The sequence below is a fragment of the Oryzias latipes genome, chromosome 17 (genome assembly GCF_053564925.1).
Source record: "Oryzias latipes strain Hd-rR chromosome 17, Olatipes_Hd-rR_3.1".
NCBI lineage: Eukaryota > Metazoa > Chordata > Actinopteri > Beloniformes > Adrianichthyidae > Oryzias > Oryzias latipes.
The window spans coordinates 10,804,702-10,828,739 of record NC_136253.1 but is presented as its reverse complement, the minus strand read 5'-3'; the positions used below and the strand labels follow the sequence as shown (position 1 = coordinate 10,828,739).

General features: G+C 42.7%; 1 protein-coding gene and 2 long non-coding RNA genes across 5 annotated transcripts; 2 read left to right on the top strand and 1 right to left on the bottom strand.

Moving 5' to 3' along the window:
- The first annotated feature begins 3,102 nt into the window (after positions 1 to 3,102).
- Positions 3,103 to 5,161, top strand: LOC101164957 (tripartite motif-containing protein 16). The gene has a single exon (XM_011494192.4). The coding sequence runs from the start codon at positions 3,178 to 3,180 to the stop codon at positions 4,831 to 4,833; it is 1,656 nt and encodes a 551-aa protein (XP_011492494.3). The 5' UTR covers positions 3,103 to 3,177; the 3' UTR covers positions 4,834 to 5,161.
- A 9,967-nt stretch (positions 5,162 to 15,128) lies between these two features.
- On the bottom strand, positions 15,129 to 22,363 carry LOC110016950 (uncharacterized). Of its 2 annotated transcripts, XR_013650521.1 has the most exons (4): positions 22,233 to 22,363; positions 21,485 to 21,609; positions 17,510 to 17,560; positions 15,129 to 16,452 (listed from the first exon to the last, which is right to left on the bottom strand). It is a non-coding gene; the product is annotated as an uncharacterized LOC110016950 (long non-coding RNA). The 2 variants fall into 2 exon arrangements; XR_013650520.1 differs by having other exon boundaries at positions 15,129 to 17,560.
- LOC144986674 (uncharacterized) lies at positions 15,996 to 20,586 on the top strand. 2 transcript variants are annotated; one of them, XR_013650519.1, is made up of 4 exons: positions 15,996 to 16,103; positions 17,715 to 17,812; positions 19,898 to 20,032; positions 20,101 to 20,586. It is a non-coding gene; the product is annotated as an uncharacterized LOC144986674 (long non-coding RNA). The 2 variants fall into 2 exon arrangements; XR_013650518.1 differs by having other exon boundaries at positions 17,715 to 20,032.
- Positions 22,364 to 24,038: the final 1,675 nt, after the last annotated feature.

The window sequence follows — 24,038 nt, the reverse complement described above, 5'->3', positions numbered from 1 at the left end:
CTTGATTGGGGATTTTGAAGCATCCATTCATTCCACATTCTCTGCATGTAACCCCTCTGGGTGGGATAACTTGAATAGTAGCATTCTAACAGAACCTTGTTCTCACATCTAGTCCATTTCCGTCTTGTTCCAGTAGCCCACTTTCCATCAGGGTGCTCTGGTCCCCTCAGCACCTGATGCAGACCTTGTTTGGCCGTGGAACACGTGGTTCATTGTCTCTAATGTTGTGAGGTAGGCAGTAGTGTTAAGGGTCTTGCCCAGGGACCCTAACTGGGTGATGTTAATTGCTCGCCATTGTTATGGTAATTGCCCCATTTCCATTACCATTAAAAAAAATGTTTTTTCTAACTTGTCCTGTCCAAAAGCTGGGCAGGCAGATGAGAGCTGAGGGCCTCTTGTGTTGGACATATTTTACTTTAACAATAGGGGTTATTAATCTTCATACAAACCAGAGGTATGTCTGAATAAACCCCTTTTGTAATTGAGGCCAAACTTTATTAATTTCAACCATGTTTGAAAATCTTGGGTGTTGGACCGGACGGAAAAGGAAGGAAGGGAAGAAGAGAGAGGGATGTTAGAGAGGGAAGGGGGGGTTAGGAGGGTGATAATAGGAGGGGAGGGGGGATAAGACCATGAAGCAGCATACAGCAACAAGTTTACTGGTTGTTTATCATTGTCCACACACACACTCAAATGTTATCAACACACCTGCTAGCTGCAAAAATGTCCACATGTCGACATGTACACAAAACAGATAGTGTTCACACGCATACTTATGCCTTAAAACCAACTAGTGTGAAATATTTCAGTCATTCAATCATGCAAATTTCAATTATGCATTTCCATTAATTGTTCATTCCGCCCCTGGGAATCGAACCTGGGTTTCCTGCACCTAACCAACTCAGCTACCCATATATATACATATATATATATATATATGTATATATATATATATATATATATATATATATATATATATATATATATATATATATATATATATATATATATATATATATATATATATATATATATACACATACAGATATAAAACTCAGTCATTTTACTCCAATTCAGTTAAATGTTTTTTCTTCTTAATTTATTATACTTGAGCCTGCAGATATTCTCATTTTTATGACAAGAAAATGAATTCAACAAAACAGAGTTGCTTCATATGACCATTAATCATATCTATGAATTTGTCATCGCATCATGTCATAGTAGGGGTGCTATATAAACTCATCATCCTCTCCCTACCTCTCCTCATGGTACAGGAAAAATTAAACATAACAGGACAAATAACTCCCACAATTCCTTGCGGTGCCGATCTAACAGCAGCACCAAAGTTACACCTACTTACTTAATTGAATTAATTTGAATAAAAGTAAAATAAATGTCTGATAACTACGTGTTATTTTTAAACTGACCTAACTAAAAATAATTGATTTATCTTAACTAAAGCAAATAATTAAGTTAGATCAAAGTAAAAAGGTTTATCTTTCCAACATCCATACATGGTCTTATCACCCTCTCATGGTGGAAAAAGTATTATCTGAGCCTCTTCATCCACTAAATCATCTTCAAATGGACACGCCATGCTGCTTCACCTCTTTGAAAACAAACTAACCTTCAACTAAACCTGCTCCAGATCCGGTTATGTTCAGAGCATGAGTTGCCAGGGGAACTAAGCATACCCTGAAACATACCTCTTTTTTTTGGAACCGAAAGCGGTGGTTGTACACTTCTTTAGCCTCAAACTTACCGTGGGAGCTAGCATAACCTGTTTTCTGGAATATCCCCTGTTGTTTAGGAGTAGTAATTCCATCTTTGTCCACACAGTGGTAGCAAAGTTCCATCAATGACATCACAAACCTGCTGCAGCCATCAAAAATCTAACTTCCTGTTTTCAGTATCAGTGATAGAACAGATCAATGAGTTAAAGTAAAAACAATTCCTTTCATGGTAATTCAGCTTTTCTCTGTTTAGGAAACACAGATGTTACAAGACTGTTTGATAGTGAACAGAACATCTGACTCCTCCCACTTCCCAAACCTTGTTAGAGAACCACATGTTTCTGATGGCAGGTAAGATCCACAAAAACAACCTGTATTTATTAGAATAATTGTTGATGAGATCCAGCAAATCAGACCAACTGCATGTGAGAGGAGAAGAATAAAAACACGTTTTAAACGGCAGAAATACTCGATGATAATTAAAACCAAACTGTCTTTGCTGCTCTGTTTGCAGTTTGAACAGATTTTAGGGCCTTCTAGAACTGATGAGGAGTAGGGGGAGAAAGAAGAAGAATGCTTCATTGAACCTACAGACTAGCAGAGTACCTTTAATCTTTCATTGAAAATTGTAACTCCCTTATATTAATTATTAGATATTGTAAGTTTATTTTTGTGTTTTAAGAGAGAAAAAACAAAAAAATGACCTTAGCTGTTTAAAAGACTAACCCTTTGTTTATCATTTGAAACATTCACCTAAATCCAAATATATTTGAAAATAACTTCTGTCAAAGTCAAAGAGAATATTGACTGTATGTTTCTGACTCCCATCAATACGTCAGAGGTGATTGGGTGCTGGTTCACTGTACTGACAGGGTCTTGCAATCTGAATAAGGGACTGAGGTCTCCAACCCCAGTCCTCAAGGACCAATCTTAAGTTTCTTTTTTTCTGCCCTCCCATTGCTGTTTCTCTACTGTGATGTTATTTTGTCTGGAGGTCCAGCCTTCCTTTGAATGTGTAGCTTCTGGATGGTAGATGTTCCATCATGATCCTGCAGCCAGATAAAAGATTTCAATTTCCAAATTAGTAATGTTAACATGAAGAACTTTGTGCTTTGTCTCTTTCATGATCTTTGACTGACAGTAAAACCAAAAAATATTTGAGTTTATTAGTAGATCTGCTGAAGAAGAACAATTTTTATGTCTTTTTTTATTTTTATATTTTAAAAGTTAAATAGCCATTTTTACTTTGAGTTCAGCCAATCAGCTTTTTTTTCCTCTTCTTGATCTGCAGCACCTCCTCTGTCATGATGGGCGTGACTAACAGGAAGAGAAAAAAGAAGCTGATTGGCTGAACTCAAAGTACAAAACACCCGATGGGAGGATCAGAGTCAAACTGATTTCTGAGGAAGTGAAACTCTCACAGTCTTTGTGTCTGAGAGGAGAAATGGCGCAGAAAGGAGTTGATCTGGATCAAGAAACCTTCTGCTGTTCCATCTGTCTGGATCTGCTGAAGGATCCGGTGACTATTCCCTGTGGACACAGCTACTGCATGAAGTGTATTCAAGGACTCTGGGATGCAGAGGAGAAAATCCCCAGCTGTCCTCAGTGCAGGAAGACCTTCATACCGAGGCCTGTTCTGGTGAAAAACACCATGTTAGCAGCTTTAGTGGATCAGCTGAAGAAGACTGGACTCCAAGCTGATCCTGCTGATCTCTGCTATGCTGGACCTGAAGATGTGGTCTGTGATGTCTGCACTGGAAGAAAACTGAAAGCCATCAAGTCCTGTTTGATCTGTCTGGCCTCTTACTGTAAGAAACACCTTCAGCCTCATTTGGATGCAGCTGCATTCAAGAAACACAAGCTGGTGGAACCCTCCAAGAACCTGCAGGAGAACATCTGCTCCCGTCATGATGAGGTGATGAAGATGTTCTGTCGCACTGATCAGAAATGTATCTGTTATCTCTGCTCTGTGGATGAACATAGAGGCCACGACACAGTCTCAGCTGCAGCAGAAAGGACTGAGAGGCAAAGAGAGCTGGAGGAGAGTCAACAACAAATCCAGCAGAGAATCCAGGACAGAGAGAAGGAGGTGAAGCTGCTTCAACAGGAGGTGGAGGCCATCAATCACTCTGCTGATCAAACAGTGAAGGACAGTGAGAAGATCTTCACTGAGGTGATCCGTCTCATCCAGAAAAGAAGCTGTGATGTGAAGCAGCAGATCAGATCCCAGCAGCAAACTGAAGTGAGTCGAGTCAAAGATCTTCAGGAGGAGCTGGAGCAGAAGATCACTGAGCTGAAGAGGAGAGACGCTGAGCTGAAGCAGCTCTCACTCACAGAGGATCACAGCCAGTTTCTGCTAAACTACCCCTCACTGCCACCACTCAGTGAGTCCACACACTCATCCAGCATCAATGTCCGTCCTCTGAGATACTTTGAGGATGTGACACCAGCTGTGTCAGAGCTCAGAGACAAACTGCAGGACATTCTGAGAGAGAAACCCAGAAACATCTCACTGACAGTCACTCATGTGGATGTTTTACTGTCAGAACCAGAACCAAAGAGCAGAGCTGACTTTTTCAAATATTCACGTCACATCACACTGGATGCAAACACAGCACACAGACAACTGTTACTGTCAGAGGAGAACAGAAAGGTGACAGTGATGGAAAAACCTCAGTCTGATTCTGATCATCCAGACAGATTCACTGAGTGGTTTCAGGTTCTGAGTAGAGAGAGTCTGACTGGACGTTGTTACTGGGAGGTGGAGTGGAGAGGGGACTATGTTGATGTAGCAGTCACATACAAGAACATCAGCAAATCTGGAGATGAAAGTTTATTTGGTTACAACGACAAATCTTGGTCATTAGTTTCTTCTCCAAACGTGATTGTCCACTACAGAATAAAAACCTCCATCTCAGCTCCTGTTTCCTCCAGAGTAGGAGTGTACCTGGATCACAGAGCAGGTGTTCTGTCCTTCTACAGCGTCTCTGAAAGCATGACTCTCCTCCACAGAGTCCAGACCACATTCACTCAGCCGCTCCATGCTGGACTGAGGTTGGGTTATTTTGGAGCCACAGCAGAGTTCCGTGAACTTAAATAGTTTTCTGAAAGAAGTTTAATGTTTGTTTTTAGTGTTTTCTCTGCTTTGGGTCATTAGAACTAAATATTTTAACTGTTAATATTCTGTGGAGTAATGTTTGTAGTCAGAAATAAATGTAATAAATGAAAAATCTCAACAAGAGTGGATTTGAGACATTTTTGAACATGAATCTCAAACTTTTTGGAGTAAAATCTGTTTTCTTGTTTCTTTGAAATGGAAATTTACTGTATGAATTCAAATTTCACGCAAATGTTTTGTTCATGTTTTTGTATTGTTTTCAGTCACGAAGACTTTTGATTAAAGATGTGTTTTCATTCCTTTATTTTAATTCCTTTGTTCTGAGAATTTTTTTTCTGATTTATTTGATAGTAAGAACATCCTGATTCCTTTGTCTAAGTCTTTAAATACACGAGATTCCAACAGCAACGAAACGTTTTATTACTGCCATCAACTGGAAAGGATCAGGAACCAGGATTCTTTGCTCTACTTTCTACTAAAAATTAGGAAGTCTTGCTGCTTCTCTGTTTGGTTCCAATATGAAAAGGTTGATCAGTTCAAAATTCTTACCAATCAAATGTTCCTCCATGAATGAACTGTCTGCTCACACAGGTAAACAGTGTCTCCAATAAGACTCAACCAGAGTCCAGGGGGGTATTCCAGAAAGCAGGTTATGCTAGCTCCCACGGTAAGTTTGAGGCTAAGGAAGTTGATAACCTCAGCTTTTGGTTCCAGAAATGGAGGTATGTTTCAGGGTATGTCAAGTTGCCATGGCAACTCATGCTCTGAACATAACCTGGTCCGGAACAGGATTAGTTGAAGTGAAGCAGCATGGCGTGTCCATCTGAAGATGATTTATTGGATTAAGAGGCTCAGATAATACTTTTTCCACCATGAGAGGGTGATAAGACCACGTGTGGATGTTGTAGAGATAAACTATTTAGTTTGATCTAATTTAATTATTTGCTTCAGTTAAGATAAATCATTTTTTGTTAAGTCAGCTTAAAAATAACACGTAGTTTTCAGACAGTTATTTTAATCTAGCCACAGGGGTTGCAAGCCAGTAACTTCTGTGCCGGTCCCAAGCCCGGATAAAAAGAGAGGGTTGCGTCAGGAAGGGCATCCGGCGTAAAAATTGCCAAAATAACCATGCGAATCATCCACAACACTTTAGACATACCGGATCGGTCGAGGCCCGGGTTAACAACGACCGCCACCGATGCTGTTAACCTACAGGGTGTCGGTGGAAATTTGACTACTGTTGGTCGAAGAAAGAGGGGAGGCAGAAGGGTCCGTGGCCAGAGAGAGAAGGGAAAAGGCAGGAACATAGGTTTGAGAATAGGGACTCTTAACGTTGGCACAATGACAGGGAAAGGCAGAGAGCTGGCAGACATGATGGAGAGAAGGAAGGTAGATGTACTGTGTGAGCAGGAGACAAGGTGGAAGGGCAGCAAGGCACGTAGTATTGGAGGAGGATACAAACTGTTCTATCATGGTGTTGATAGGAAGAGAAACGGGGTAGGAGTGATTCTGAAGGGGGAGTTTGTAAACAGTGTTCTAGAGGTGAAAAGAGTCTCCGACAGGATGATGAGCCTAAAGTTAGAAATTGAAGGGGTGATGGTGAATGTAGTCAGTGGGTATGCGCCACAGGTTGGCTGTGACTTAGAAGTGAAGGAGAGATTCTGGAGTGAGTTGGATGAGGTCATAGAGAGTTTTCCCAGAGGAGAGAGAGTTGTTATTGGAGCAGACTTTAATGGGCATGTTGGTGAGGGCAACAGAGGTGATGAGGAGGTGATGGGCAGGTTTGGTGTGAAGGAAAGGAATCTGGAGGGACAGATGGTGGTGGACTTTGCGAAGAGGATGGAAATGGCTGTAGTCAACACTTACTTCCAGAAGAGAGAGGAACATAGAGTGACATACAGAAGTGGAGGTAGGAGTACTCAGGTGGACTACATCCTATGTAGACGAGGTCATTTGAGAGAGGTTAATGACTGCAAAGTGGTTGTAGGAGAGAGTGTAGCCAGACAGCACCGCATGGTGGTGTGTAAGATGACTCTGGAGGTCAGGAAGAAGAAGATAGGGAAAACAGAAAAGAAGACCAAGTGGTGGAAGCTACAGAATGAAGAAACTTGTGAGGAATTTAGGCAGAAGTTGAGGCAGGTCCTGGGTGGTCAGGATGAGCTTCCAGATGACTGGGAAACTACAGCAGAGATTATCAGGGAAACAGGTAGGAAGGTGCTAGGTGTGTCATCTGGAAAAAGGAAAGACGGTAAAGAGACTTGGTGGTGGAATGAGGAAGTACAGGAATGCGTCCAGAGGAAGAGGTTGGCTAAAAGGAAGTGGGATGTAGAAAGGACTGAGGAAGGTAGACAGGAGTACAAGGTAGCGCAGCGTAGAGTGAAGAGAGAGGTGGCAAAGGCCAAACAGAAAGCTTACGATGAGCTATATGACAGGTTAGACACAAAGGAAGGAGAGAAGGACTTGTACAGGCTAGCCAGACAGAGAGACAGAGATGGGAAGGACGTGCAACAGATAAGGGTGATTAAGGACAGAGATGGAAAGGTGCTAACAACCCAAGAGAGTGTACAGAAAAGATGGAAGGAGTATTTTGAGGAGCTGATGAACGAGGAAAATGACAGGGAAAGAAGGGAGGAAGATGTGGTTGTTGTGGAGCAGGAAGTAGCAGAGATTGGAAAGGATGAGGTTAGGAAGGCTCTGAAAAGGATGAAGAGCGGAAAGGCCGTTGGTCCTGATGATGTACCTGTGGAGGTATGGAAGTGCCTAGGAGAGACAGCAGTGGAATTTCTAACAAGGTTGTTCAATAGGATTTTAGAGAGTGAGAAGATGCCTGAGGAATGGAGGAGAAGCGTTCTGGTTCCGATCTTTAAGAACAAGGGTGACACGCAGAACTGCAGCAACTATAGAGGAATAAAGTTGATGAGCCACACAATGAAGCTGTGGGAAAGAGTAGTGGAAGCCAGGCTTAGGAAGAAGGTGGAGATCTGTGAGCAGCAGTATGGTTTCATGCCCCGTAAGAGCACCACTGATGCCATTTTTGCTTTGAGAATGTTGATGGAAAAGTACAGAGAAGGTCAGAAGGAGCTGCATTGTGTGTTCGTAGATTTAGAGAAGGCGTATGACAGGGTGCCGAGGGAGGAGCTGTGGTACTGTATGAGGTCGTCTGGAGTGGCAGAGAAGTATGTCAGAGTAGTTCAGGACATGTATGAGAGAAGTATGATGGTGGTGAGATGTGCTGTAGGTCAGACAGAGGAGTTCAAGGTGGAGGTGGGACTACACCAAGGATCAGCTTTGAGTCCTTTTTTGTTTGCTATGCTGATGGACAGGCTGACAGACGAGGTAAGACAGGAATCTCCCTGGACAATGATGTTTGCGGATGACATTGTAATTTGCAGTGAGAGTAGAGAGCAGGTGGAGGAACAGCTAGAGAGGTGGAGGTTTGCCCTGGAAAGAAGAGGTATGAAGGTCAGTCGTAGTAAGACAGAATACATGTGTCTGAACGAGAGGGATCAAGGTAGAAGCGTTAGGTTACAGGGGGCTGAGGTGGAGAAGGTGCAGGAGTTTAAGTACTTGGGGTCAACAGTTCAGTGTGATGGGGATTGTGGAAAAGAGGTGAAGAGGCGAGTGCAGGCAGGTTGGAGCGGTTGGAGGAAAGTGTCAGGAGTGTTGTGTGACAGAAGAGTGCCAGCAAGACTCAAAGGAAAGGTGTACAAAACTGTGGTGAGACCAGCTCTGCTCTATGGGTTAGAGACGGTAGCAGTGAGACAGAGACAAGAGGCTGAGATGGAGGTAGCAGAGATGAAGATGTTGAGGTTCTCCTTAGGAGTGACCAGGTTAGACAGGATAAGGAACGAGTACATCAGAGGGACGGCTCATGTTGCCTGTGTTAGCGACAAAGTCAGAGAAGCCAGACTGAGATGGTTTGGACATGTTCAGAGGAGGGATAGTGGATATATTGGTAGAAGAATGTTGGAGATGGAGCTGCCTGGCCGGAGGGCAAGAGGACGGCCAAAGAGGAGATATATGGATGTCTTAACAGAGGACATGAAGTTGGCTAACGTTAGGGTAGAAGATGTTTATGATAGAGTGAGGTGGAAAAGGATGATTCGCTGTGGCGACCCCTGATGGGAAAAGCCGAAAGAGAAAGAAGGAGTTTTCAGACAGTTATTTTACTTTCATTCAAATTAATTCAATTAAGTAGGTGTAACTTTGGTGCTGCTGTTAGATTGGCACCGCAAGGGATTGTGGGATACCATTCCCTTGGCCTGTCTGGACAGATTTGGGTTCAAGTGTGGGTTTTTGACCAAATGTGTTTAGTTGTATAGCTGTTTTACTGTGTTTTGCCGAGTTATTTTGTCCTACTTTGCTCAAGTCTCTCCACCATGAGTGAGAGGGAGGGAGAGTATGATGAGTTTATATAGCACCCCTACAATTCAATAGCATACTGACAATGTTGGAAAATTCCTAAGTGGATGTACTCTCCAATTTGTTATTCAACAATTTGTTATTTTTATTGTTATACAAATGAGTAAATCTGCCGGCTCAAACTTAAACATTTGAGAGTACAAGAATTATAATTCATTAAGATGGAAAAAATATTAATTTAATTGGAGTAATATAGCATTTAGTTAAATAAATATGTAAATATTTAAATATGAACCCCCTTCCTCATATAACCTCATAATAGGGTGAGGGGGTGGGGGGCTTAGCCTGCGATGAGCCTTGGGGGGGGGGGGGGGGGGGTTACTAGGCAGTGACCCCCCTCCTGTGGTTGCCGTATGGAGTGGCCCCCCCTCTTTCGGTTTTATTTGCACCTTAGACAAGTAGGGCCCTTGGTAGGGGGGGTGCTTGGACATCACTGCCAGCAAGCAGCGGATGTCCTCCTAGCACCCTACCCGCCAATTTTAACCGCACCTTAGACATTTAGGGCCCCTTGGTGGGGAGGGTGAGGGGACGTCACTGTGAGTAATCAGGAGACGTCCCCTTAGTGCCCTACCCGCCAATTTTAACCGCACCCCCCTTAGTACACACACCCCTCCCCCCTCAATATATACATCCCAACATAAACACACACACATGCACACACACACTCTCTCAAACACACATACACGCACACACATTTTGCAAGGAAGGTGGGACCTAGGACCATCTGTCCCCTGCCTCTTCCCTGGTGGGGGGTACGGGCCCCTTTGCAACGGCGGCTGTGTCCCCGGGGTGCCGGCTTCCTGGGCCCGGCGGTGCTCTCTCCGCGCGGTGGGGGGGTTCACATTACATCTGAGCCGGGGGTGTTCGTGTCCCTGGGGGGTGGGTTCTGGTCCTTGCTCCTGAGTGCTGGGCCCCGCCAAATTTCCAACTGTGGCCGAGCCTGGTCGGGCCATATTTACAACACCCCTTGTGGGCCCTCTTTTTTCCCCGGGGTTCCCCCCTTCTGGGCGGGGGCGGCGGGCCCCTGCCTCGCTCCTCCCTGGACCAACCGTGGGCCGGGCGGATGGCTGCCTGGAGTGCGGAGTGGGTCTCCCTTGGGGGGTCCTGGCTCGTACCTGGGGTTGGGGCGGGGGGATGCCCGGAACTCCTGGGTGGTGGTGGGGTGCTCGTCTGGGGCTGTGGGCGTCCTTCTCCGGTGGGGCCCTGCGTTGGGTTCTCCCGGCGCGGCGGGGGGGCTGCTCTCCTGGTTGGGCTGGGGCGGCGCCCTCTTTCCCTCCGTGCCTCCCTGCTCTCTGGCTCTGGGGGCCTTGCGGCGGCCCTGCTGGCCCTGGCCTGGGTGGCGGACTTAGTCGCCCGGGCGGCCGTTGTTCCCTGCCGGTTCCCGTGTGGCGTTGGGGGGATTCCGGCTGCCGCTGCTGGTGCGGTGGGGGTCTTGGGGTGGGGATGGCTGGGCACTCTCCCTCCTTCTTTTCACGTTCCACCATCCATTTTAGAAGAACATAAACACTCACCTGAGCACAGGTGTTAGCTCAACAGACTGAATGACTGAAATATTTCACACTAGTTGGTTTTAAGGCATAAGTATGCGTGTGAACACTATCTGTTTTGTGTACATGTCGACAGGTGGACATTTTTGCAACTAACAGGTGTGTTTATAACATTTGAGGGTGTGTGTGGACAGGCTCCGCCCTTTTTTTTTTTTTGTTTTTTTTTTACATTTGAACCTTACCATAATGATTAACAACCAGTAAACTTGTTGCTTTATGCTGCTTCATGGTCTTATCCCCCTTCCCCTCCTATTATCACCCCCTACCCCCCCTCTCTCTAACGTCCCTCTCTCTTCTTCCCCTCTTTCCTTTTCCGTCCGGTCCAACACCAAAGATTTTCAGACATGTTTGAAATTAATAAAGTTTGGCCTCAATTACAAAAGGGGTTTATTCAGACATACCTTTGGTTTGTCTGAAAATTAATAACCCCTCTTGTTAAAGTAAAATATGTCCAACCCAAGAGGCCCTCAGCTCTCATCTGTCTGCCTAGCTGTTGGACAGGACAAGTTAAAAAAAATAAATAAATAAATAAATAAATAAATATGTAAATTTGAATTGTATAAACATCTATTGAGTTTTATAGACGTAAGAAATTAGGTTGAATGAATTTAACTCAATTACTTGTTACCAATAATGTAATTCATTTAAGTTGGCAAAATTGGATAAGATATATATATATATATATATATATATATATATATATATATATATATATATATATATATATATATATATATATGCGTCACAAGGAAAATGGAAATAAGACCAGAAACTCGTGCGTTTACTTTGTCTGTTCTTTTCTCCAAACAGAAACTCTTTCTTTTGCTGATGCAGCCGTGTTACTTTTTTGATGGACGTATAATCTTCATACGCCGTCATTGATATCTCAGACTCCGTCTCACTGAAGTGTAGCGCTTTCTTTTTTTTCACCACCCGTTTCCATGGTGACTCCGGAAATCGGTGATCCATTGAGAGTGTCTTTATGTACTTGACATGCACGTGCATTAACCCAGGGTTACCAAGTCGGGCGTAATTACGCCAACTCATATCCGGTCTTTTGGAACCGACATACCCAGAGTAAGCAAGTTCAGGCGGATTTCAGCCAGAGTTCAGGGTTAAAGTCAGGCTAGTTTAAACATGCTTCCTGGAATACCCCCCAGTTTAGAGCAGCTGAGCGCAACTTTGTTCCAACTTGTCAGAAATCTGAGTAAGTGTCTGAAGGTTTGATTTTTCTTTTTGACTTCAGTTTCAACTGTTTTGAATGTTTCCTTCTTTCAGATGAAAACATTGTCTCTTGCTCTGAATGTGATAAAAAAATATATTTAATTATTTAATTATTTTCTGAGTGTCCTTCAGTGTCTGACTCTTGTTTTCCACTTCACCCTCCGACCGCTAGTTGACAACACTGAGCCTCCTTGAGCAGCTCTACTCTGCACAAAACAACAGGAAGACCTCGGTCAGAAGCAGCTTTTTTCGTTGTTGTGAAACATGGATTACTACCAACTTAGGATAGGGACCGAACTGAAACTCTGTGCCATGTTGCTGGCAGCAACATGGCACAGAGTTTCAGACGCAGATTGCGGTGCTTTTTAGCTGTCTCAGATAAGAACGAGTGAAGCACTGCAGCGGCACAGTGGATAATAGGCTAATGCACTTGGCATCAACCAAAATGCTATCATCTCCGCCGTATTTGCTCAGTTGTACATTCAATACCCTGGTGGCCGTGGTCATGCAGCTGTTGCAAGACTTCTTTGAGGTAAATAGGCAACAGCAGTTGTAAGATCTCCTCCCCTCCATCTGGCTGCTGTACCTTGCGAAAGATTAATCCATCCTTAGTTGGGATCTTGTCCCACTGTCGTAACAGTACCCTTACCCGTCCCGACAGTTTGTACCGGGCACCGAAACTTGGGGCTTTCTGTGCCTTCCAGAATGCAAGTAAGGTACTAATAGTTGGTCTGCTTCCTGTAACAATCTGAGATCATTTACAGTATGGGCGGAAAAAGCATAGATGGGCGACTGGGTTACCTGCGGCTCCTGTTGAACAACTTGATGTATGACGACCAGGATAGCTCCTCCTTCCAAGTGGCTTAAAGGGTTGTTATCAGTCCACACGTCCAATGTTGGCCCCACAAATGCTCCAAAAACATTTCAACATAGCGCACCTCATTCCAAGAAACTCTACTTTCATGGAACTATAGTTTTTCTCCGCCGGGCTGAGGCTTCGACTGGCATAGATGGGTCAAACCCTGCCATCCTGCTCTTGGGACAAAACTGCTCCAAGGCCTGCATGGCTAGCATCCACTTCCAAAATAAATGCAAGGTTAAAATTACTAAATGCCAGAGTAGGTGCACTCACCAGTCTCCTCCTGAGCTTATTGCACGCTGCCTCACATGCATTGCTCCAGGTGCTGTCCAGTGGTGGTTCTTTTCGTTTTCTGCCTGCCAATTCAGCAACCTGGTGTTGTAATGGTGCAGCCAGCTTTGAGAACCCCTCCACGAATCACCTGTAATAACTGGCAAATCCGAGGAAGGACAGAAGCTCGCGAACAGCTGTGGGATGAGGCCACAGTGGACACCTTGGATGGATCCATAGATACTCCTTTGCGGGAGCCCAGATGGCCAAGGTAATGAACCTCTTTTCTGAAAAAATACTTTTCCAACTTAACTTTTAGTCCTTCTTTCTGTAGTCGACTCAGCACCCCCGGTCCAGATGCTTTAAGTGATCCTCCACACTGGAAGAGAAGACAATATTAACATCCAGATATAGTAGGAGAGATTGAATATGCTCTGCCCCAAACATCCTCTCCATCAATCGCTGAAAGGTAGCTGACGTGTTCCGCAAACCAAAGGGCATCCGGTTGAACTCAAATAACCCAAATGATTCACAGAAAGCAGTCTTTAGGCTATCTGTCTCCATCACCAATACTTGGTTGTAGCCGCTAGCCAGGTTGAGTGCGAAGAACCATTTGGCCCCACAAAGTGCATCCAAAGAATCCTCAATGCAGGGAAGAGGAAAGCTATCCTTCCTAGACTTGCGATCAAGATGCCGGTAATCAACGCACATTCGGAGAGAACAACCGCCACCCAGGCCAGGGCCAGCAGGACCGCTATGGGGGCCCCCAAAGCCAGAGAGCAGGGAGGCACAGGGGGACAGAGAGTGCAAGCTCCAGCCCAACCAGGAGAGCAGCCCCCCGCCGCGCCGGGAGGGCCCAATGCGGGCCCCCGCCCCAGAAGAACGCCCACAGCCCCAGACGAGCACCCCACTATCACCCAGGAGTTCTGGGCATCCCCCCACCCCAACTCCAGGTATGAGCCAGGACCCCCCAAGGGAAACCCGCCCCGCACTCCAGGCAGCCACCCACCCGCCCCACGGTTGGTCCAGGAGAGAGCAAGGCAGGGGCCAGCCGTCCCCGCCCAAGAGAAGGACAACCAGGGGAAGAGGGGGTCCACAAGAAGTGTTGTTAACATGGCCCAACCAGGTTCGCCCATAGTTAGAAATTGGCCCAGCACTCAGGGGCAGGGACCAGAATCCACACCACAGGGACACTGACACCCCCAGGCTCAGATATAATGTGATCTCCAGCTACTGGACTTGCCAGAGAATTCAGGGATCCCTCTCCCTGCGTGAAAAGAGGGCTGCCGGGCACGGGACAGCTTTGTTACATTTAAAGTATGATTGAGGGTGAAAGTTCATGAGGGCTATGAAACTGTAACCCCTAGGTGGTGCTGCTGTGTGTGACAGCTCTAAATAATTTCATATGGACTTACTCTAAGTCTAGGTTCAATAAGGAGATTGTTTAATGTTATATATTCCGATATTTAGCTAGGAATATTCCACCCAAAAGAAGTTGTACTATGATTAACAGTTGATCGTGAAAAGAATAATTAGGTTTAGACAATAAAATAACACAAAAAACAGTCTGCAGAACTGAGTGAATTACTTGTATTCAACACCTAACAACAAAAAACATGTGGCCACTGACATGAAAAGGAGGTTCAAATAAAATTGAGATCTCAAAAAGAAAACTTAAATCTGAGTCCAACTTTCTCTTTTCTTTAGAATAAAATAAATAACCCCGTGAGTGCACTCAAAAAAATTAAAGGTAACCCACTTAATGTCCAAACTGAGATTTCCAGTCGGGGTGTAGAGTTGAGATGAGATGAAGTTGAGATGAGATAAACCAAGGAGGTAAGAGGATGGAATGATGATGGAGTAGATGAGTTGAACGAAGGAAGGTCGGGGATCCAAATGAACACCAAGAAAAAAAACAGTCGAGATAACGTATTTCCCAACAAAGTTATCAAAGTCCAACATAGCTCTTTAACCAGATTCCTCTTCCTGGGTACACACTAACTCGCTCCAATCTTTTTTTTCTCACGCTGTGGTTTGAGCAAAAGTGAAAAAGACGTCAAAGATAAAAAAAAAACGACAGGATGATCACTCCTAGCAAATCCAAAAAAAACACATTTAAAATGTTGACTGCCACCAGTGGAAAATAACTTTGTAACTTAAGCAGGGTTACAAAACCGTGAAACATGCTCTGTGCTGTTGCCTCACTCAGCTTTTATTTTGAAAATGACCTTGAGGGAAAACTTGTCTTAATCAAACACAGTCACACAGACGGCAGATTCATTATGAAAAATACTTTTTGATACTTTCCATGTATTTCATCACTTTTTATCAATCTTTCTGAAATATAGATGAAATGATCCTAACACACGTGTTGAACTGTTAACACTTTTCTTGCCCCTCTCTTTTTCTTTCCTTCTGCTCAGCTCATCTTAGTGTGAAGAGCTTTCTTCTCAAAATCTCCTTGATCTCAGACAAGGCGCTTCGTTCCTCTTCCTTTTTTGTCCTGAACATGCGTTTCAGGGTTTTTGGTTCCAGCCTCAGCTGACCGATCTCATGCTCTCGCCTGTTGGGTCTTGCTGGTTTGCTACTCTTTGGCCTTTCTTTCACCCCAAACCGCTCTGGGCCAATGGTTATTATGAAGGTGAATATGGCCTGGAATTTGTGGTCTGCATCGTCCCTTTGATGTTATCTCCATGATCTTATCTATGTCCTCGTCTAATTGAGCCACTCCTTGTTGTTGGTAGCAGGCCACTTCACCTGATGATGTTCTGGTTTTTCTCTCTGTAGGAGGACTGGTGCAGCTCGGAGGTTCCCGGTAATGTGGGGGGGATTCTGGGCCTGGCTGCTCTTCCATCTGACATGGGTCTGTGACGAGAACTTCATCTATAGTGCTGGCCACTGCCCCTGTGCTTCACTCGTCCTCCCTTCAGGTAGCTCATCTTGGTCTGGTGGATTTTGAGACCTGTCAAGGTTTTGCACACCTTGCCGCAGGTACAGTTCGTTCTCTTTATAGGTTGACCGCTAGCTGATGTCTTTGCCGATAGATCTGTCCGTTAAAGTTTTTCATTCTCCCCGCCTCTCGGGAACCCCTGGGGGTATAGTTCAGAAGGGTTCTCCGTAGCTTGCTTTTGGGTGCTCCTTCACAGGAACTGCAGTTTGGGGTGATGGCCCGTGCAGACAGCTGTCTTCATCATCCCCCGACTTGTGTCCAAGTGGCCCACCACTCCACGGATCCCCCCTCCGGATTCATAGCCATCTTGAGAAATTTAATGGAACAATCTTTTAAAGAAAATCAATTTGGAAAAAGCATGGTTACAGCCAGATACATTTATATAAATAGCAAATTAAAGAAATAAATAAAAAATTTAACGTAACATTTATTCCACAAATATATAAAAAAAAATCCAAATTCTCAAATATAGAAAATAACTGCAGTTTTTGAAAAGATTTTCCTGAATTAGCTCTTCTCCTTTTCTACCATTGTAAATTCTCACTTAAATTCTGGATCCATTTAGAATGATTCATAAGCTAAAAATTAAACATCAATGTTTAAATACATGTCAAACTAATTCTTACATATTTGATCTGATTCTAAAAAGTTTAAAAAATTGTATTAATCTGTTACTTCTCCTATCTAAAATTTCAATATATAAATGCAGAGTTAGAAAACTGTCGTCCAAATTAAGTGATTTATGATCTATCAAATTTTATAAATATCTTACAAGATTAATAGATCAAAAGCCTGAAATACTGGAACAATTGGTGCTTTTTGCTTGAATAATACCCTTTCTTCTGAAACATTTTAGCTTTAATGTGTATCATTGTAATTTTTTTTTACCTGCAGCTGTTCTTTTTTTTGCTCACTTATGTCTCCATTACTGTCATAAATTGTTATGGATTTTCGTTCTCAAAAGATATCAATGGTTGTTTTTTTCTGACAGAGTTCTTGCTGATGTTGTGTAATTGTGTTTTAGTAAAGTTCATGAAAAAAACATCAACTTTGTATAGAGTTTCCTGCTGGTAAAAACGTGAGATGAATGTTTAGAGCAGGGGTGTCAAACATACGCCTTGAATCTGGCCCCCGAACCAAAATGAGTTTAAAACAAACAAACCCCTGGTTTAAAGCAAACAAAGCTAAATGTAAGTTTCCTCTACAAACTACAAGAGCAAAACATTTCACACCTTTTCACTATCTGGAAATCATCCAAGAAAGAAGAGGCGGCAACAACTAATCCCACCTTCATAGACATGTTTTTCATGTTTTGTCAAGGAACATGTGCAGACACATCTCTCTGAGTCTGAAATGCAAACTCAGAGCAACACAAAAAGAACAAACCTCCACACTTTCCTGCTGTTGTTGCTGTCCAGAATGTCCTCAATCCTCCTTCTGGAATGAAACATTTCATTGCAGCACAAAATGCATCCATTAAAAATGTAACTTCCTGTCTTAAGTATTAGTGATGTACACATTAATGAGTTAAAGTACAAAACTTTTAACTGAAGATTTTGCTTCCATGGTAATTCAGCTTTTCTCTGTTTAGGAAACACAGATGTTACAAGACTGTTTGATAGTGAACAGAACATCTGACTCCTCCCACTTCCCAAACCTTGTTAGAGAACCACATGTTTCTGATGGCAGGTAAGATCCAAAAAAACAACATGTATTTATTATTCAATGACTGTTAAGACAAAAACAAAAATGAGGACAACAACGTTAAACAATTTAAAGATGGACACTTATTTTTTCAGGTGGGAAATTCATCCATTTAAAATAGTTGTTTAGAATGATTGTTGATGAGATCCAGCAGATCAGGGGCCTGTTTCAGAAAGGAGGTTCGACCAACTCTGAGGTTGAACTTGAACTCTGAGTTGGTCAATCAGTTTTCTGTTTCAGAGATGCTGATCCGAGTTAGATTAATCAACTCTGAGTGGACTGATTCGGAGGTGAGCGTGGGCACCGCGTCTATGAAAAGCCATTATCAATGGAGCACAGATATCACGAGTTACCATGGCAACTGTGAAAAAAAGAGGTCTGCATATTTTTCGCCAGCTGAACTTGACGTGCTGCTGCAGAGTTACAGTGAATATGAGCACATATTCCAGAAGAAAAGCAACACCGCTGCATCTGCAAAACAGAGACAGTTAGCGTGGAAAACATAGCTGCTCAAGTTAATGCCTAAGTTTGCATTTAAATCATTGTTATAAAATATTGACTGTAATAACTTTTTAAATAGCGTACGGTGTGAAATAAAAAATGGTGATATTTAGGAGTACTTTTGAAGTGTCATTCCTGGTGTAAATGCATGAAATGCTGCATAGTGTACAGAACCAATCTGGGGAAAAATGCCTTTAACGTCGGTAATGTTTAGAGGACTTTCTTGTTAACCTTCCCCTCTTGCAAAAGTTGGTCAGTTTAATATTAATACATGCAATTGTGTTTTTAAAAGTGAACTTTTGTCTACTGTTGAACCTTTCGCTGCGCGAAGGCTTCTCCTTTCTTTTCTCTCTTCTTTCCGACAGGGGTCAGAAGCGCAGGGGAGATTTCCTTCAGGGCCGAAGGGAATTCTCCTTCGGGGTTCACTTCCCGTTGGAAACCCTCAACCTCCAGAGCGGATTAAGAATGACTCCAAAACAGTTATTCTGGGAATGACACCTTCTCTTTATTTAACTAAGTGCTCCGTCCTCCGAACACACAATATATTCCCCGCACACACCTCTGCTCCGTGCTCACCCCCCCCCCCCCCCCATCTGCACCTGCAATCACCCGTCCCCTTGTCTCTCGTGGCTCGCACCCCGCTCAGCACACACACACTGCAACACTACCCTTGTATTGATCAAGTGGTATAGGTTTATACGGGATTAAGAAAGTAAGCAGTGCTAGCAAATTGTGTTTCCATAAAATAATTGTTACATTAATCTAATTCAATGTCCCTGATTTCATTTTCACGTAGATGCAATCCTGCAGGAATTAAAATAACATGGCAGCAGTTAAAAGTGAAAAAGAAATCGAGTCTTCTCAAAATCCTCGTACGAGGTAAATGTAATTCTCTACGAATTAATGCAGTCTCCTAGTCTATTGGGTCCTCCAAAAAAGAACAAGCCATTCTTGTCACTTGTCTCTGTGTGACGGAAATGTGGGCAATGAAGGTTAAAGCGAAAAATACCGCTTCGTCTTTAAAAAGGGGAGGGGACCAGCAGAAGCTTCGAGTTTGGAGAATAAAACCTGCTCCCGACCAGGTTAGGTTCACAGCATAAGTAACCATGGATACTGACTCCGAGTATAAGTTACCTCTCTTTCAGAAACGGGTTTGACTTACTCTGCTTTCTCTGGTTTAACAAACCTCCCATTCTGAAACGGAAAACCCAGGGTTTCCCTGATTTCAGGGTTAATGCACTCAGAGTTTACACTTAACCTCCTTTCTGAAACAGGCCCCTGACCAACTGCATATAAATAAAGATGATTTTGTGATCTGTTTTTACAATTTTCAGCTTTGTCTAAATTCTTTTTCTTTATTCTCATAAAGGAAGAATGTTTGGTCTTTCTTTGGTTGATGGTGGAGCGTGTATGTCGGGTATTGGCCCAGTGAGAACAATAAAAACACATTTTAGACTGCAGAAAAACATGACAATAAGTCAATCTAAATTATCTTTTCTGTTCTGTTGTTTTTGTCATGGTACCTCCGGAAGTCCTCTCCTCCCCCCACCCTTCTCTGCTTCCTTCCAGATTGGACCCAGCTGTCGGCATTCACCTCATCACCTGCACCTGTATTTAAGATGGCTCCAGACTCCATGGCTGGAGCCATCATGGCTCCAGTTCATAGCCCTCTATGGTGCATACGTGGTCTTACCTAAGCTAATGGCAAGTGAATTTTTTGCTCTTGTCTAATCCAAGCTCTCGTCTAATCCAAGCTCTCGATCTGCCCACAGAAATCTCTCATCCATCCGTGCCGACCTGAGTCCAGTCACAAGATCTTCATCCTCATGCTCATCTCCAAGCTCCACGTTACTGCCACGCTCTGACTTCATCCTGCCATCAAGCCCGTTCCTCCTACGCCAAGTTACGCTCACTTTCATCTCTTTTGCCTACGAAGAAACTTGCCTCCATTTCGACGCCACACGGTCCTATCTCGGGTTACGTCTCCGCTGCCAGCCGTCTAACTGCCAGAGACTTTGACATAAATCCTTTAACTCCATTCCAGTGTTTGTCCTTCTGGGTTTGAGCACTTGGGTCTGTTCTCGTCCTAGCCGAGCATGACAGATTTCCGTCTATCGTTGATAAGATTTTACGGCCTGCTATGGAGCTGATGAGGAGGAGAAAGAAGTATAAGAATGTTCTTTGATTCCTTGAAGGTAGCAGAGTGTCTTCAGTCTTTTATTGAAAACTGTTTTTCTCTTAAATCAATGATGAATTATTGTCAGTAAGAAGTTTTCTTGTTTTAGGAAAGAAAAAAAACATAAAAAACTGTCCTTGGAGTTAGTGGCGGTTCTACACTAACTTACTCCCCGGGCGAGTAACCCCACCAGCGCCCCCCCCGCACACATACAAAATTTGACAACATCCTGTTGTGTTCCCTATCTTCTATTTAGCCATTTTACACAAAAAATGCATGAATTTTCTATACTCGCATTACAGGGGTGTCAAACTCAGTCACACAGGGGCACAAGTTAAAAACACGCTTAAAGTTTTGGGCCGGAGAGGATAAACATTAACTGAATACACTAAAGCTAAACTTTTAAACCTTTTAAACTGAACTTTTTGATCATAAATATGAATTAAAACAGAGTAACTCAAGTTAAACCTTAAATAACTTATAATATTTTGCTCTCCATAGAAATATTTTCTGTCAAAATTATACAAATAAGAACATGCTGCAGAACAAAACAAAGAAAGCCTGGAAATATTAATAAGAAATTACAAATCAAATAATTCTGTTCACTCATCATTTTTTAGACCTTTTTTTTTAGAGGTGGACTCCTGCTTCATTTTTAGCAATAATTTCTTAATGTGTGACGTCCTGTGTGTGTCTTTGTGAAACATATCAGAGGGATTAGATCTAAAAAAAAAAAGTATTGTGATTAATATTTTTAGGTCCTATAAAACATTAAAGACTAAATCATAGAACTCATCAGTGGGATTACTCCAAAACTATTTGGCATTTCCCTAAATTTGTGCAAAACCAACAGTAGAAATCCTCCAAAAAAACTCAATCCATAAAAAATGGTCATCTTTTACATTATGTGATAAAGAGATTGATAATTTTGTCTTAGGTTTTTCTTCAATACATACAGAAAAGAGCTTGAATTTACTTACGGAGTTCATGCAAGTGCGGCATCTATTTGTCTGCAGTGTTGCCAAATTTGGCAAAAAAACAGCCCTTTTTTCACTGATTCCATCTTTTGTTCAGTTGTCCAGTTGTAATGTAAATCCAGTATCTGCTGAAAGGATTTTGGTACAGAATCATTGTCTGCTAAAATGTAGTGGTTTTACTTAATTAATGGTGTATTCAAATTTTCAGTCTGAATACACCCATACTGTGGTCTGGGACCAGGAACTGCTCTCAGACTCATCTTAATAATACTTATAATCCATTTGATTTAAAAGCGCCTTTCAAGGACACTGTGCAAGGACACTGTGCAAAACAAAGGTCAGTCATTTCAAAAATATTCATTAAAAACACAATAAATAATAACTGAAAGAAAATCAAAAGTAAATCCAAATGAAAAGGCAGAATTAAACAGATGAGTTTAGATTTGAAAGATGGTAAGGAGTCTGTTACAGAGGTCAGGAGAGAGGGAATTCCAGGGTTTAAGAGCCGAGCAGCTGAAGGCTCGGCTTCCCATGGTAACGAGAGCAGAGGAGGACAGGAGAGAACAAGAGGGATTTCAAGGCTGTTGCTATCAAAAATGCTCAGCCGAGTGTGTGCTAGTTATTCTCTTTACGTAAGTCCTACAAGATGAGAAAAATGCAACAAGAACATGTAAAAAAAAGAAAACGCACCAAAAACACAATTTTAATTCGAGTGGATCCTTAAAGAGACAGATGCCAGTTAGACAGTTACCTCAACCGCTCCTCTCAATGTGGAGGAGCAACAGCTCTTCTCACAGCTCTCTCCAGATGAGCAAACTCCTTCTATCTCTAAGGGAGCGGCCAGATACCCTGCAGAGAAAACTTATTTCAGCTGCTTGTATCTTGGACCTTGTTCCTTTGGTCGTGACTCAGACCATTGAAGAGTATTGGAACAAAGATCGATCATTAACTTTAAAGCTTCACTTTCTGACTCAGCTCTATCCCTGATCTCTTGGAGAAGCATGCGGCAGGTGCTTAGTCTACCTACATACACACGTGCGCTGTTTCAGAAACACACACACATCCTCATTCTCCAAAATAAGTTTCTGTCTTGCGAGGAAATACGACAAATTAACTGCTTTCTAATTATTCATTTCCATTACAAGCTGCGTGCGTTCTTGACACGGCCGCCCACCGGAGGATTTTGTGGTGGGGGGGAGATATTACTGTTCTCAGTCACTCTGTATCACCAAACATGAACGCGCACTGTTAGATTTCCATGAATATCACTAAATTTTTTGTTTGGGAACTATTTTGTTGTTGTTGTTTGTTTTATTATATATATATATATATATATATATATATATATATTTACAACAAAACAAACAACAACAACACATATATATATATATATATATATATATATATATATATATAGACCTCAGACCTCTCAGTCCAGAAAAGCGCAGTGCTAGGAACAGCTAAGATACTGCGCAGGACCCTCAAGCTCCCAGGCCTCTGGTAGAGGACCCGAGCTTGGAGGAGAAACCACCCGCGGAGGGGGAGAGGGGCGTTTTTTTTTTTTTTTTTTTATATATATTCATTCATTCCACATTCTCTGCATGTAACCCCTCTGGGTGGAATTACTTGAGTAGTAGCATTCTAACAGAACCTTGTTCTCACATCTAGTCCATTTCCGTCTTGTTCCAGTAGCCCACTTTCCATCAGGATGCTCTGGTCCCTCAGCACCTGAGCATCCTACTTGATTTAAGTTGCTGATATTCCAAGAAGTTATTTATTCCATGTTTGTCTTGAAGTTCCTGGGGAGTTATGAATCTTCTATCAATAATTACGTGCTCTAGTTGTTTTATGCCCCCTGCTTGCCAAGCTGGGAAGTGAATCATTTTTTTGTTTATAAGGATGTCCAGGTTGTTCCAGATGGGTGTCATTTTGCACGGTTGAATTGTTGATTTTGATATTTTGAGAAATTCCCACCAGGCTGTTAAAGTGGCGTTTATATTAATAGTTTTGAAACAATCCTGTTTTTTAACTGTTTGGCTAATAAATGGTGGCTCTGACAGGTTGATCTTTCCACATAACGCCTGTTCCAAGTCTAACCATAAGTTGGTTTCTTGATTATTTTTTAACCATTTTAAGATGTATTGTAATCTATTTGCAAGAAAGTATTTGTGGAAATTAGGTAATTCTAATCCTCCACAGCTTTTTGCAGATTTTAAAGTTTTTAGACTAATTCTTGCAGGTTTATTGTTCCATAGAAAGCTTGATATGGATGAGTCTAATGTTTTGAACCATTTTAATGGCGGTTGTGTGGGAATCATTGAGAAGAGATAATTAACTTTGGGTAAGATTTTCATTTTAACCGTGGCTACCTTGCCCATAAGGGACAGAGGCAGGTTGGTCCAGCGATGGGGTGTGGTTTAGCTGCACCAGTTCTGATAGTTTGGGGGAAAAGTAGATACCCAGATATTTGATATTTCCTGTTTTAACTGGAATTGTGAGTCTTTGTTCCATATTCCTGTTGAGTGGTAATAAAACAGACTTATTCCAATTAATTGAA

Excerpts from the sequence above, each read along its gene's own strand:
- LOC101164957 (XM_011494192.4), top strand. The coding sequence starts at position 3,178 with ATGGCGCAGAAAGGAGTTGATCTGGATCAAGAAACCTTCTGCTGTTCC.